This window comes from Phoenix dactylifera, chromosome 2 (genome assembly GCF_051530095.1).
Source record: "Phoenix dactylifera cultivar Ajwa chromosome 2, Ajwa_hap1_PhDact_Kaust_v1.1, whole genome shotgun sequence".
Classification (NCBI taxonomy): Eukaryota; Viridiplantae; Streptophyta; class Magnoliopsida; order Arecales; family Arecaceae; genus Phoenix; species Phoenix dactylifera.
The window spans coordinates 9,542,484-9,556,641 of record NC_143191.1 but is presented as its reverse complement, the minus strand read 5'-3'; the positions used below and the strand labels follow the sequence as shown (position 1 = coordinate 9,556,641).

Sequence of the window (14,158 nt, the reverse complement as noted above, 5' to 3'; positions counted from 1 at the left end):
TGAAGCGTCCAGGTCGGGAGGTCGAGGCTGGGCGTTTCCGGTGGACTAGGTTCCGCCTCCTGCACCGTGCACTCAGCGAGGAAGTCCGCGAGCACCTGGGCCTTGATGGCGGGTCGAGGCTGGTAGCGGATGTCGAACTCACCGAGTTCTACTGCCCACTTCACCAGCCGTCCCGCATTCTCGGGGTTGCTGAGGATCTGTCGTAGTGGTTGATCAGTTAAGAGGGTGACGGAATGGGCCTGAAAATAGGGGCGGAGCCTCCTGGTCGCGGTCAGCAGCGCGAAGGCGATCTTTTCAGCCTTCGTATACCGCGTCTCGGCGTCCCGTAGGACCCGGCTGATGTAGTACACAGGCTTCTGGAGCTTTGCCTCTTCCCGAATCAGCACCGCACTGACCGCGGTTGGGGAGACCGCCAGATAGAGGTAGAGCATCTCCCCTTCTTGCGGCTTGGACAGTAGGGGAGGAGACGCCAGGTATTCCTTGAGCTGGTCGAATGCTGCTTGACATTCGGCCGTCCAGAGGAAGTCTTTCGGGCGTTTTAACACCTTGAAGAATGGTTGGCAGCGTTCGGCCGATTTTGCCACAAATCGTCCGAGCGCGGCGACCCTTCCAGCGAGCTCCTGAACTTCCTTTACTTTGGTCGGAGGGGACATACCTTGGATGGCCTTGATTTTGTCCGGGTTGGCTTCGATACCCCGCTGGTTGACAATGAAACCAAGGAACCTCCCGGCCGAAGCGCCAAAGGCGCACTTCGCTGGGTTCAGCTTCATGCGAAACTTCCGTAAGGTGGTGAAAGTCTCCTCCAGATCCACGATGTGCTGGTCTGCCTGGCGGCTCTTCACCAGCATATCGTCCACGTACACCTCCATGTTCCGGCCGATTTGCTCTTTGAAGATTTTGTTGACGAGGCGCTGGTAAGTGGCGCCAGCATTCTTCAGACCGAAGGGCATTACCTTGTAGCAGTACAGCCCCCGGTCCGTTATAAAGGCAGTTTTCTCCTTGTCCTGTGGGGCCATCATTATCTGGTTGTAACCGGAAAAGGCGTCCATGAAAGACAGCAGCTGATATCCGGAAGTCGCGTCGACCAGTTGGTCTATCCGCGGAAGCGGAAAGCTATTCTTAGGGCACGCCTTACATCATAGTTTGCCATAGTGAGGGAGATCACCATGGCGTCATCGTGGGGGGTCTGAACCCCCTTTACATCCTCATCACAAAAGGTGATTACATTGCCGACCCTCTGCCTCTTTGCGACGGCCGCCCCTGACGCCTCCGTCGAGCCCCCTGCGTTCCTCACGGGCCGGGGGCAGCCCCCAGTGATAGTGTGGATCACCCCCGCAACGGGTCGATTCTGCTCCCGAGGCTCCGGAGGAGCCGGGTCGGCCGGACGCGGGTCTGCGGGGGGACGTCGGTCGCTCACATATCGACCGAGACGCCCCTGACGGATGAGAGCCTCGATCTCGTCCCGAAGCTAGAAGCAGTCCTCTGTGTCGTGGCCGTGGTCTCGGTGGTACTCACAGTACGCCCGGGAGGGCCTCTTCCCAGGTATCCTCCGCATCTGTCTCGGGGCCGGGAGGTCCTCCCGCCCCTTGATCTCCATAAGGATCTGGGCCCGGGGAGTCAGGAGAGGGGTGTACCGGTTGAAACGTCGGGGCGGAGAACGAGGGCGTGGGGCGCCGTGGTTCTTCGCCGGCGACGGGCTTCTGCGCCGACGCTGGGGCGTCGGGCTCCTCCTCTGGCGTGCCTCTTTCCGCCTTTTCTTCCCAAGCTTTGGAGGGATCTCGACGGCCTCCTTGCTCCGGTGGGCGGCCGCCTCCTCGGCGTCCGCATACTGGTTCGCCCGGGACAACAGCTCTGGGAAGCTCCGCGGCAGGCGTTTGTCCAGGGAGAAGGTGAGTCTGCCCTTCCGGAAGCCACGCTTCAGGGCTGAAAGAGCTACCTCCTGACTCAGGTTCCGGACCTCCAGCGTAGCCCTGTTGAAGCGGATAAGATAATCCCGCAGGCTTTCTCCCTCGTTTTGCCGGACATCAAAGAGGGAGTCGGAGACCAGTCGCCGCCGGCTACTGACGGCGAAATGAGTGATGAAGAGGCGGGTGAACTGGTCGAAGGACCGGATTGAGTCAGCCTCCAGCCCGGCGAACCACGCCCTCGCCGGGCCACGGAAGGTTGCCGGGAAAGCCTTGCAGAGAAGGGGATCTGATGCTCCGTGGAGGAGCATAAGGGTCCTGAAACTCTCGACGTGATCCCGCGGGTCCGCCGCCCCGTCATAGGGCTCGATCGCCGGCATTTTGAACCCCAGCGGATTCGGGGTCCGCAGGATCCTCGAGGCAAGCGCCGGCTGGGAGGAGATCTCTAAGTCGGCGAAGGAATCTTTGGAATGGCCCTTCAGGACCTGGAGTTGTCGGTGGAGATCGTCCACCCGCCGGTCCAGGGAGCGCGACCGGTGGGTGGAAGACAAGGAGCGGCGAGAGGGGGACCGACTGGAGCGCGGGTTCCTCGAGGACTGGGGGGTCTGGGAACGCGCCCGGGCCCGCCTCTCGTACCCCGCGCAGCTCCGGTGGGAAGGTCCCGGCAGAATGGAGCGTGCTCGAGAATCCTCCTCGCGCCGGCGCTCCTCCCCATGGGAGAGGAAGGAGCGCGGGTTGAGGAGGACAGGCGAACGCTCAGGCAGCGGCGGCTCCTGAGCCCGCTGCGGCGCCCGGGACATCGCACCCTGCAGATTCTGCACCGCCTCCGCGAGGGTGCGAATCTGCTGGGTTAGCTGGTCGAACTGGGCGGCTTCGACCGTCTGAATGGGCGGTGGGGCGGTGGAGTGTTGCTGAGAGTGTGTTGGAGATGCAGCGGCCTCCCGGCCAGAGGCGCGAGAGGCCCCGCGACCGGGAGCATTGGAAGCTCCACGACCACCTCGCCGTGCCATTACGATCGCTCTGAGATCCGGACCCTTCCTCTAGCGCCAATTGTTGCTGGGGGTCCAAACCGAGAACGATTGGCACAGCGGTGTGAACGGGGTTCCCTTGGAATTACTTCGGTTGCGCTCCGCCTTCCGCCGGGAGACCTGCAAGCAAGCCTCGCACCACCACCAGGGTAGTGGGGGCCCTCCGACGATCAAGTCAGGGGAGATCGAAGGAGAAGGAGAAGGAGAGGTAGCAGGTAAGATAATACTCTGGAAAATCTTTCTTCTTCCCTCCCCCTTCCCCCCCCCAGCCCCATATATATCAGGCTGGGGGTTTTTTCTGGGGATTGGTCATCGTGTGGCACGATGGGGTTGCCACTGACGTGGCCGTTACAGGGCGTCGTGGGGCAGTGCTGGGTACGGCCATGGCAGGGCGTAGTGGAGCTCCGCTTTGTACGGCTGTTACAGGGAATCGTGGGGCAGCGCCGGATTCGGCCGTTGCAGGGAGTAGTGGAGCAGGGGGCCGCGGCGTGCCTCAGGGGAACAGTCTGTTGTCAAGAGATTGCCGACCCGAGGTCGGATTGCTGGATCAAGGGGCAACCGACTCGGGGTCGGACTGCGGAGCCGAAGATATCCGACCCGAGGTCGGATTGCTGGATCAAGGGGCAACCGACTCGGGGTCGGGCTGCGGAGCCGAAGATATCCGACCCGAGGTCGGATTGCTGGATCAAGGGGCAGCCGTAGTCTTCCTGGGCGCGCGTGCCGGTCACGTGGGGCATGGTGGCTAAGTTCCCCCGTAACATTTTCCTATTCTGAGGATCTGCATATCAAGCTAATAATTTTATATCTCTACACAAAATGAGCGTCCTACCATGCATCATGAGGTACATCATTGACTTGGGAATGTTGGAAAGAAGAGAGGTGTGTTTTTTTAGAGTCAGGGTGGGGAGGAAAGAGGGGGGTTGGGGCTGGGGGGGGGGGGGGGGGTGGGTGGATGGGAACCGTAACCTGCTCTGATATCTTGTTAACCGTATTTACCCTATAAAATTATATTTGAGAGGCAATAAGGTATAAGCTATTGAGTGAAATTAGTTCATTATTGCAGGTTATGAAAACTTTAGTTCAGTTTGGAGCCCCACCAAACATTTTGGTTGATGGGAAGCCCCACCTGGGAACAAATAGACTGGTTCCGCTGCTGCGCAACTTCCGCCAGCATCTGAAGGAGTTGGGCGTGAGTGGCATTGTCTGCAGTTTGACTGTTTAAAGAATTTTATATCATTATTGAGATTCTCTCAGCATGATGTGCACTGGACTCTTCCATTCATATTTATTTATTTATGCAGGTTGATATAAAGTTTGGGACTAGACTGAATGATCTCATCGTACAAAACAAGCAGGTTTTGGGAGTCAAAGTTTGTGATGCAAGACATGGACCTGGTTATGATGACAAGAAGTTATCATGTGATGCGGTTGTTCTAGCAGTTGGTCACTCAGCTCGTGATGTGTACCCCATGTTGCTTGAACACAATGTAGATTTGGTCCCAAAAAATTTTGCAGTAAGTTTACATATTTTTTATCCATTCCAGTGGTTTGATCGAGTCCATCATCTATCTGCTGATCATATTGTATAACATGTACATCTGAAGAATATGCTCAAGAATGAAATAGTTTCAATATACCTGGAAATGACTGGTAATAATAAATGAAGATGTTGTTCTCCAAAGAGAATATTATATTGGATTTTTTAATTTTAAGATTCTCGTTGTCTTTCTCCTTTTTCCTGGAGACTCATTGTAAATATGTTATAGAGATTAGGTCATGGTTTTTTTGTTCATATTTTTTCCAAATCCGGATTATCTCTTGTAGCAGTGATTATTTTTGAATGGGTTGTGGATACTATGTGCATTCTGCTTGCATGTGGGCTGATATTGGGGATTTAGTTCACTACGACAGAGTGCCTTTATTATCTTTCAGTGGTTTGTCTTTTGTTACTTGTAACGACTAGGAAATTCTTAGTTGCACCCTTTGTATATATTGTTCTGTATGTTTATTGTATATGGCATTCTTAACAGGTTGGCTTACGAATTGAGCATCCACAAGAACTGATAAACAGCATACAGGTAATTTGTTTTGTTGATTTTTCCTTGGAACAAGTCAGTTTCTACATGGCATATATGTGGAGTTTGAGATTGATATTAATGTTACTTCACTTCTGTATTTTACACTCTACAGTCTATGAACTGCAAAATGTGAAACCAAGTCTCAGGTCATAATCCTGACTCCAGAAAGGAAGTAGTACATGCTAGTTTAAAATCTTCTGAATAGCCTCTGCAAGATGATCGAGTTTGTCTTTTCTTTAATGGAAAGACTCTATTAAGAAAAATAGAAAAAAACTGCATATGGTCTTCAGAAAGCAGAAGGGCAGGAAGATATATATGCAGGTATCACTGCCTTGCCATTAGTGAGAATGAGCTCATGACTTTTTTTTTTTGGTTATTCCCCCTCACTCTCTCCAGCATTCAACCTACGCTAGCAATTCTGAATTTCTGAGAATGATTTTTTTCCATTTTTGGTACTCCTATTAAATGATACTTTAAATTTCTATAGAGTGGTGCTCCCTACTCTTATTATAGATCACCAGCTCAAGTCTCTCGTATATTTGCTCTCATTAGAATCAAGATTATACAATTGTTAGTTGCTAAAGGGATTTAGAAGTGAGGCTTTTTGGTGACAACGGGATGAATATGCTCATGGTGATGTTTGAAACATGAAGTTTCTCTTGGAATTAAAGGGTGTTGTAGGCAAGAAACAGGTGGATCACTTTATTGTTGAATTAAACCAATCTATGCTTTTGAATAGTAGAGCAGCGAATCACAATTCTTCTGGGGAAGAAATATTTCTGATGAAGTGGATAAAAGACGGTTATCGGCGTTCCTTGTTATTGGTTATTGACAAATATTAGAAAAATAATAACTCCACTTCCAAAATATCTAGTGCAGATCTTCAATCAATGAGTGAAAATCAAAATTCTTTTATCAATGGGAAATATTAGAAAAGAGAACAGCTTTGCTTCTATAATAGCCAGTGCACATGATGATTGAAGTGAGAGGGCATCAAAATTCTTTTATTAGGAAAAACAAGTGTCGAAAGCAAAACTATTGAACCGAGGTTTATAGTATTGGTGCATATGACCCTATACAGGGCATACTGTACCATACTAATACTCTGTAAGGGGGTTGCCGAACTAACCCATACTTACATTGTACCAACATGGGGTTTGGTACTGAGATAACAAACTTTGGTCAAAACAATTAAATAAGCATGAAATTGAATAGGAGTGATTTCCCAACCATTTTGGATCAGCCCATTTGGTGTAGTTCATATATTTTTCTTAGTCAAAGTCAATCATTATATTTGTTAGATGGTTTATAGCTAGTGCTTAAACTTTAAAAATGTTTTTTTGGTAAATATGTAATGTGATATTTACAATGTCTACAGTTTCTTAATTGTGATTCATGTTGGTGTTCTTAGAGTCTAAAAGAGTAGTTATTCATTGTCCTTTACAAAGTTATGATCATATATTTTCTTTATAAAACCATGTGGTATAGACAGAATTCAATGAAAATTGCTGTTTTTGAGGTTGTATTTTTTTTAAATGCAATGCTGTGTTTCACTTGATATCTCTCTCCTCCAAATTTCTTCTCCTCTATCTCGGTCTCTTGACTCTCTTCTTTCTCTTGTGCTTAAAATAAACTTCTGACATTAATTTGTATCAGAACTTTGGTCCTATCATTGGTCCCTTCTATTCTTATCTTTAAGAAGATATGTCCTTACTAAAATCATCATCCTTAACGACACAAACATGATAAACTTCTAAACATTATAAGTAGTTACTTTATTAGCATGAAGAACACTTGGTTTGAATTGGACAGCTAGATGAAGGATTCAAAGAACAAGTAAATTAGTTCAAGGAGCAAGCAATAAATTTTTGAGGTCCTCTCAGGAAAACTTAGTACAAGGTTGTCTCAGTTTGATGGTTAGGTGCCTAGACAGTAGGCAGTGTCGTCTAGGCACTTGGGTAGCTCAACTATTTAGGTGCTAGGCACTTTTGACATCTCGAAGCAAATTAGTTGTTCTGGAGCTTATGTTGGCATGTAGACTGGTGTTTGGTCGCCTGGGGGATGCTTTTCTTGGATAGGCACTCTACTCATTGATTCATTAAAACAATAATTTTGAATTAATTTTATTTTTAAGTAAACATGTTTTACTTCAAGAGAGCGAAGTTGAGTCCATTTGTACCATTAAACTAAAGTAAATCAAACGAATCATTATTGCATAACTATGCAGTTCATGACCTTACCATTTATTAATATGATGTGTTTTTATGAACTTTATGGCTCCCTATATATGAACATATAAGATTAATTTTTAGTATTTTCTTTTACCCCCACACCTTAACTCTTGGACGTGCTATCTTAGCTTATAACAACTAGAATTTCTAGTGATAAACCATCATGCTTGAAAGTTGTTTATTCAACACAACACTAAGATCAACTTAATGGCAAGGCACTAGTTGAGGAGACAATTGAAGTTAAGAATTCACCTCAAAGGCCCCATCATGGCAAGATTTCATCTTTCAAATTCTCCTCCTAGTTGATGCCTGCCTTCGTTTTCGAAATTCGTATTATTAGAAGACCTAATAATGCTTTTGAACACATCAATCCTTTGAACCCTAGATGTTTAGATGTTAGTATTGGAGAAAAAAGTTTGACTTTTCATGGGAAAAATGAAATCTAAAGCTTTCGACAAGGTTTGCCATATCAACCTGTATCGTACGGTACCATACCGGTAAGGTACCAGATTGGTACTGAGGTTCGATTTGATATATGAGTTGAAGTTGTCTATATCAATTTGAATAGAGCGGATCTGCCCCGTATTGCCCGGTATCACCCAAAAGCAAGGTGTGTACCATACAATACCAACTTGTACTGCTTGGTTTTAGATGGTACCGTGATAGAAAGTGAGAAAACAGAGGTTGGGAGCTATATCGCTATAGGGTACGTACCGTACCATACTGAATATACCGTACAAACAAGTAACGCACCGGTATGGTAACCAATGCCAATATTGCAGATCTTTGCTTTTGAAGATTGGATTTCACACATTGAGCATTTTTTGATTGTTATCAATTTATTGAGGGGCACGAGGCTCAATTTTCTTTAGGCCAAGGTCATGGATTCAGCTCACAATTGATGTGTTTGGAGAAAACTAGTGCTTCAAGCCTGATTCGTTCCCAATGATTATATTCAGTCTTTTGACACACAACTCTACCATCGTGTTTGACAAACTGTGTCAGTTGATGCCTTCACAGAGAAGCTTTATGATCTAGTTGCTCGAGTTGGGACAACATATTGAGAAGAAATGTTTTCTGCTCTCTATCAAACTGCATGTCTTTCATGAGCACTATGCAATGATTTAACCTGATTATGGTGGATATCTATAAGCGCGAACTAGATTTTGCGCGTCTCCTAATTGTAGCATATTGCAATAACAACAATTTGGTGACATGACACAAAAGCTTATGTATGAAATAAAATGAAGGCCTTTAAAGAAAAAGGTATCCTCCATAAGATGTTATCCATTCGGAGCTTTGGGAGTTTAGCTGGGAAGTATGGTCTGCCGTATCGGCCCGTACCAGTCCGGCCCAAGACCGGTACCGGATTCCACACGGATCCGGTACCGGGTGTTTTTTTAGGAGAACCGACCGGTACGTGGTCCGTACCGATCAGTATCAGCCAGTACCGCTTGGTACCGGCATTGTACCAGTGCCGGTTCGCACCGGTACGTCAACTTTTTTTTTTTCAAAACAACCACAGCGCCGCACCGTACCGGGCCGGTATGGACCGGTCCGGCCGGCCACCAGTATGCCGACCGGTACCGGTACGATGGACCTTGCTGGGAAGTATGTAAGATTAGTAGATGCAATGACATAGAGAGGCCAAGATGCTTGATAGTATTTGTAACTCTTATCCTGGTTGGTTATGTTAATCCACTTAAATTTGTCTTCTTCGAAAAAAGTATGTGACATATTTGTTTCATGCTTTCATCTTAGGATCCTAGCTGAGCCTATTTATATGTGTGCTTAGATATGTTTTGATACTGTGCTTTGTAAAAGCTACCTATTATAAACCATGAGTAATTGAAGTACATTTATGTTCAGAATTGACTTAGCTTATTAACCAAGTACTATATTATCTTGGAAATGCTTTGATCCTGTGCCTTGTAAAAGCTACCTATTGTAAACCATAAGGATTAGAAGTACATTTATGTTCAGAACTTAACCCATTAAATAAGCACAATATTATTTTTGAACCAAGCTTGGAGCAACTTTGCATGCTTCTTGTGGATGAGCTTGTGTTTAGGTTTCGTCTCTTGTGTCTGCCTTCTTATGAACTTTATATTCTTATAATTTACTGTGACTATGGGCATGCTAAATTGGTGATATAATGTAAATTACCAGTACTCTGCATTGGCTGCTGAAGTCCATGAGGGACGTGGAAGAATACCTGTTGCTGATTATAAAGTAGTGAAGTATATCAGTGGAGAGAACGATGGGGTCAGTTCTGGTTCAGAGGAAGTAATTCGTAGCTGTTATTCCTTTTGCATGTGTCCTGGTGGGCAGGTATATTTTGTGTGAGAGGTACTCATCTATTTTTGGTAATTGGTTATTAAACAAGATAGGCAGTCTTGTTAAAGTGCATGCTGGCAGGTTGTTTTAACTAGCACAAACCCATCAGAACTTTGCGTCAATGGCATGTCATTTTCCCGCCGCTCATCTAGATGGGCAAATGCAGCACTTGTTGTCACTGTCTCCTCAAATGATTTTGATTCCTTTCGATCTTATGGGGCTCTTGCTGGCGTTGAATTCCAGGTACCTGTGACTTTATGCATTAGTTTCAAATATTCATGCTTCTTCACAAATATATGAAGTTCTATATGCTACAGCTGAAAAATGTTCTGAATGTCATGTATCATTGGAAATTTCATGTAGACTGGAGAGTCATCTTCAAAAAGCACTTTTAAAAGTGATTAATCAAGCATTCTTCAATTATAGAGGATTGGACATCCGATTCTTGCAATAGATGAGTTCATTTTTGTTTGTCATTGTAAAAATAGATGATATCTAAATAAACTATGGGAGGGCACCTTCACATTTTTTCAAAAATTTAATAATATGCATATTGCTAGTTTAAAGAACTACTGTTTCAAACATTGCTAAGGGGACATTGTTATTGATCAGGAATGCATGTGGTCATGCCACCTAGAAATGTTGGATAAGAATATTTCTCAAGAGGCAATTAATCAAAGTGCTGAACTAGTATCAGGATCCGTACTGGTCGACAACTAGTTCAGTATGGTCTGGCATGCGGATTCTGAACCGGCACGTCATTCTTTTTTCAATTTTTTTAAGCTTCAATGTATAGTAATCATTTTTGGGGTTTTTTGAATGGTTTTAAGTGTAATTTGATGTTTCTTGATGTTTTTTAATGTTTATATCATCCCAGTGCACCCTAAAGTGATCTTTTGATATTTTAGAGTGAATTTTCTGCGTTACCGTGGCATTGCTCTAAAATAATGCTACTTTGGGGAGACAAATCTGAAAATCTGTCATTGGATTTGCTAGCCCTAGGCTTTTGCGTTAGCATCAAGCCAAATTTTAAATTTAATTGCATGTATTTAAAGTACAACATATATGTTGACATTTAAGAACTCGTCGAGTGATGATATCTCTCATAGATATCCGGATCATTAACATAATTAGGAGATAGATCATCCTACCTCTCTAATCAAGCAGCATTGTAGTCCTATATGCTTAATCCCATAAGGAATACACTTTGGGTTAAATTGGTCTCGGATCTTTTATTAAAGCTTTGGCTGTGAGAGGTGTCCTCTGGCTAATAATACAACTATGAAGGAGTCCATCCGAATATGGTGACAGTAAAATCCAACATATAAGGTGCTTCGGGCTGCGCAGGATAGTAGACACTGGAACAAGATGCCTCAAACGCACCATACCCATGTCCGTATGGGTCATAGGCTGCCTGCGGCTGCAGGTAATAAGATCCAACATACGGCTTGGAACCTGATACATTTATGGATCCTACTTCATATACGAGATTATCTGCAGCTACATCGTATCCTCCTGAATGACCTCACTTGAATGACAGCCTGGATCTGTGCCTTGTCTTCTGGGGCATATGTCTCCTCTGACTCTCTGAAGTGATAGAAAGATGACTTTGCCACTCGGCGGTCCACCTCTGTCTTCTTCTTAGCAACCATGTCCTTCACTGCTCTAAAATCAGTAAAGTATGTCTTTATTAGCTGTCGAATCTTCTATGGGTATTCTTGGCACATAGATATATCGGTATAACTACCAGTCGGGTGCTACGTTAACTTGATTACCCCTCATTCCTTAAACTTTGTGTTGCATTAGTTGCATCTCTAATAGTACCGACTCGAGAACATTTGTCTATGATCCCAATCAATATCACGCTCTGGATCCTTTTTTCTTGATGGATCTCTTTCTGCGTGTTTATCAAGCATGTCAGTTGATTAATTATTTAAAAATCGTAAAATTTTGTTATGATTAAAATAATATTTTCTACTTCAGAAAATACTTTTGAATTATGTAATACGTAGTACTAATTTTTCATATTATTTTGCACTGATTATATATTTTTAATAATTTTTAAATTAACAAATAATTTTTAAATATAAATATTTCAGAAAATTAATTTGATCTCAGATCCATGTAGAACCCTGCCATGATGCTACATATATTTTTCTAAGCGAATGGGCTTGCATCAAGAGCTACTTATTTTTTAATTTTATTTAAATTTGGGCCTAGGCCACTGTGTGCATGATCGCATCCAAAGTTGAATATATGGATACCATATTTAGGTCGAGAGTAGCTTGCATGCCCTACCGTTATTTTTTGAATTTTATTTTATTTTGTTTATTTTTTATTTTTTAATTTATAAAATTATAGATTTAACGAAAATTAAAAATTTTAGTCTCATTGTATAGATCATCCATAGATTTACAATATATCATGAAATCATGTCAAAATTGGAAATTTTGGCATGACCTCCCTTTATTTTGGAATTTTTTCGGCATTTTTCAATGTTGGAAAAAAAAAGGAGAAGAAATGAGTTAGGGGAGAGCCACCTTATCTTGTTTTGAGTTGGATCCTCCTTTAATAGTCGAAATCATGAGGTTTTTGGTAGAATTTGGGGGGGGGGGGGGTGGGGGGGTGGGGGTTGAAAAGAAACAGAAGAATGGTCTGAGAAAGCTCAGGAGGCCTTCTTAGGCCTTTCGATCAAGCGGTTCGGGGGTATTTCTTGAAAAACAGGTATGAACTAATCTGGTTCCACCCCAATTCGGTTCAGTATGGTGAACCAAGTGGTTTGGCTCGGTTCGGCATACCATGCAATTAATAATTTATTACTCAAACAACATAAGTGTGAGACCACTTGTTGGATATGGTTGTGGTTAATCATACATGCCTATCAACAAGGTTAACTATTTAACTAAGGGCCTCTTTGGATGCTCGCATTTACTGTCTATTGGGTAAACCCTAAATATGGTTGCAATAGAAATAATGGGTAAAAATTGGAGAGAAGAAAGTGGTGCTATCAGGGAAGCCACCTTGCACAATCCCAAGGAATATGATGCCAAATTCTGTGCAAAAGGTGATATCCGGCATTCCACTATCTTTTTGATTTCTTGTGCTGGGGTTTCCCCAATCAGAAGAATTCCTTCTCTCCCCACCACTAGCCCCTTCTCTTGTTGGTCATTTATAGGAATTATTCTACATACAATCTGCATGGTCATCCAAACAGGTCCAGCACGTTTAGTAACAAAAATTTAAAACATATATTGTAATTTGTTAATTTGTCTCATCGAATTGAAGTGGTAGTGAGTCATGACAGAATTTCTGTTCCATGTCAAATCTAGACATTATTATTCTACCAGCTTCCTGGATGCTGGTTCAAGTTTAGAGTTTTAAATGAAGGATGCCACTATTTCTTTACGTTTGATCATTTAAGTAAAGGGAGAGCCTGTCACTGTTCTTTGATAAACTTTATTTATTTTGTTCAAATTTTGATGATTAGCGAGAATTTGAAAGAAGAGCAGCATTAATGGGGGGTGGAAATTTTGTTGTCCCTGTACAAGCTGTTACTGATTTTTTGGAGAACAAATTGTCAGGTAATAATTGTTTGTATTCTATATTGCTTCTTCCTAATCTGAAACTAACTTTGATTCTTATCTTAGTTACATCTCTACCACCATCAAGCTACCGCTTGGGAGTTCAGGCCTCAAACCTCCATGAGCTCTTCCCCTCTCACATTACACAAGCTTTCAAGCATGCGATACTAAAGTTCGATAAAGAGGTTTTTTCCTTTGCTTCTCCTTTGATTATTGAACAGGTGGAATTGTTATCTCTCTGCAACATTTGCATTTTCTGATGTTTTGAATTTGTTGATATCTGCAGCTGCCAGGCTTTATCTCCCGGGATGCCCTCCTTCATGGTGTTGAGGTAATATTGTTAAATCTTTCAATTCTCAGTTTTATTTTTTTTATTTCCTTTGCTCAATATCGGGAACTAACTACATTGCTTCTGGAGCCTCTTTTAATTGTATCTTGACTCTTTGTTGTGTGCAAAACTTCCAGATGTTTGCATGGACAGTTTAGTGTGAAGTTTTTCAGTATACCACTTTGTATAAAGAAATGTATTGCAGGACCCAAAACTTGAACTCATCTTGACTTATGTATCAACTGCATTCTCAGTCTTAAATTTCAACTGATAAATTAATATGTAAACTTATAAAATTTTATAAAATGAGAGAAAATTTCCAATTCATAAATTTATATGAACTTATAACATTCATGGAAAATAGTGAAAAAGGATATCATATCTAATGCTTGACTCATCCGAGTTTTCTGGGTCAAGTTAACCAAGTTCATGATGAAATAATCCTGTTAGGCTGCAATATGCAAAACCCAAAATTCGGAACTTGTCTTGTGGCCATTTTGAGTCAACTTGAATACTCAACTGTGTTCTTGCAGCTTGAGTTTCAAATCATATATTAATATGTAGAATTATATAAAGTTGTAAAATAGTAAATGGTGATGAGTCAACTTGACTCATCTGAGTTTTCTGGGTCAAGTTGACCAAGCTCATGATGAAATAATCCTGTTAGGCCA

General features: G+C 43.3%; 1 protein-coding gene across 2 annotated transcripts in view; it reads left to right on the top strand.

Moving 5' to 3' along the window:
- Window positions 1-14,158, top strand: part of PDE327 (FAD/NAD(P)-binding oxidoreductase family protein) — a 38,924-nt gene that overhangs the window by 23,863 nt on the left and 903 nt on the right. Inside the window, exons 5-12 of one of the 2 annotated variants that reach the window (XM_008810356.5) lie at window positions 3,996-4,121; window positions 4,234-4,446; window positions 4,963-5,010; window positions 9,411-9,572; window positions 9,660-9,821; window positions 13,066-13,159; window positions 13,226-13,344; window positions 13,446-13,490. In XM_008810356.5, the coding sequence (XP_008808578.2) occupies window positions 3,996-4,121; window positions 4,234-4,446; window positions 4,963-5,010; window positions 9,411-9,572; window positions 9,660-9,821; window positions 13,066-13,159; window positions 13,226-13,344; window positions 13,446-13,490 (969 nt within the window). The remainder of the gene's footprint in view (window positions 1-3,995; window positions 4,122-4,233; window positions 4,447-4,962; window positions 5,011-9,410; window positions 9,573-9,659; window positions 9,822-13,065; window positions 13,160-13,225; window positions 13,345-13,445; window positions 13,491-14,158) is intronic. The other variant, XR_015975058.2, reaches the window with a different exon arrangement.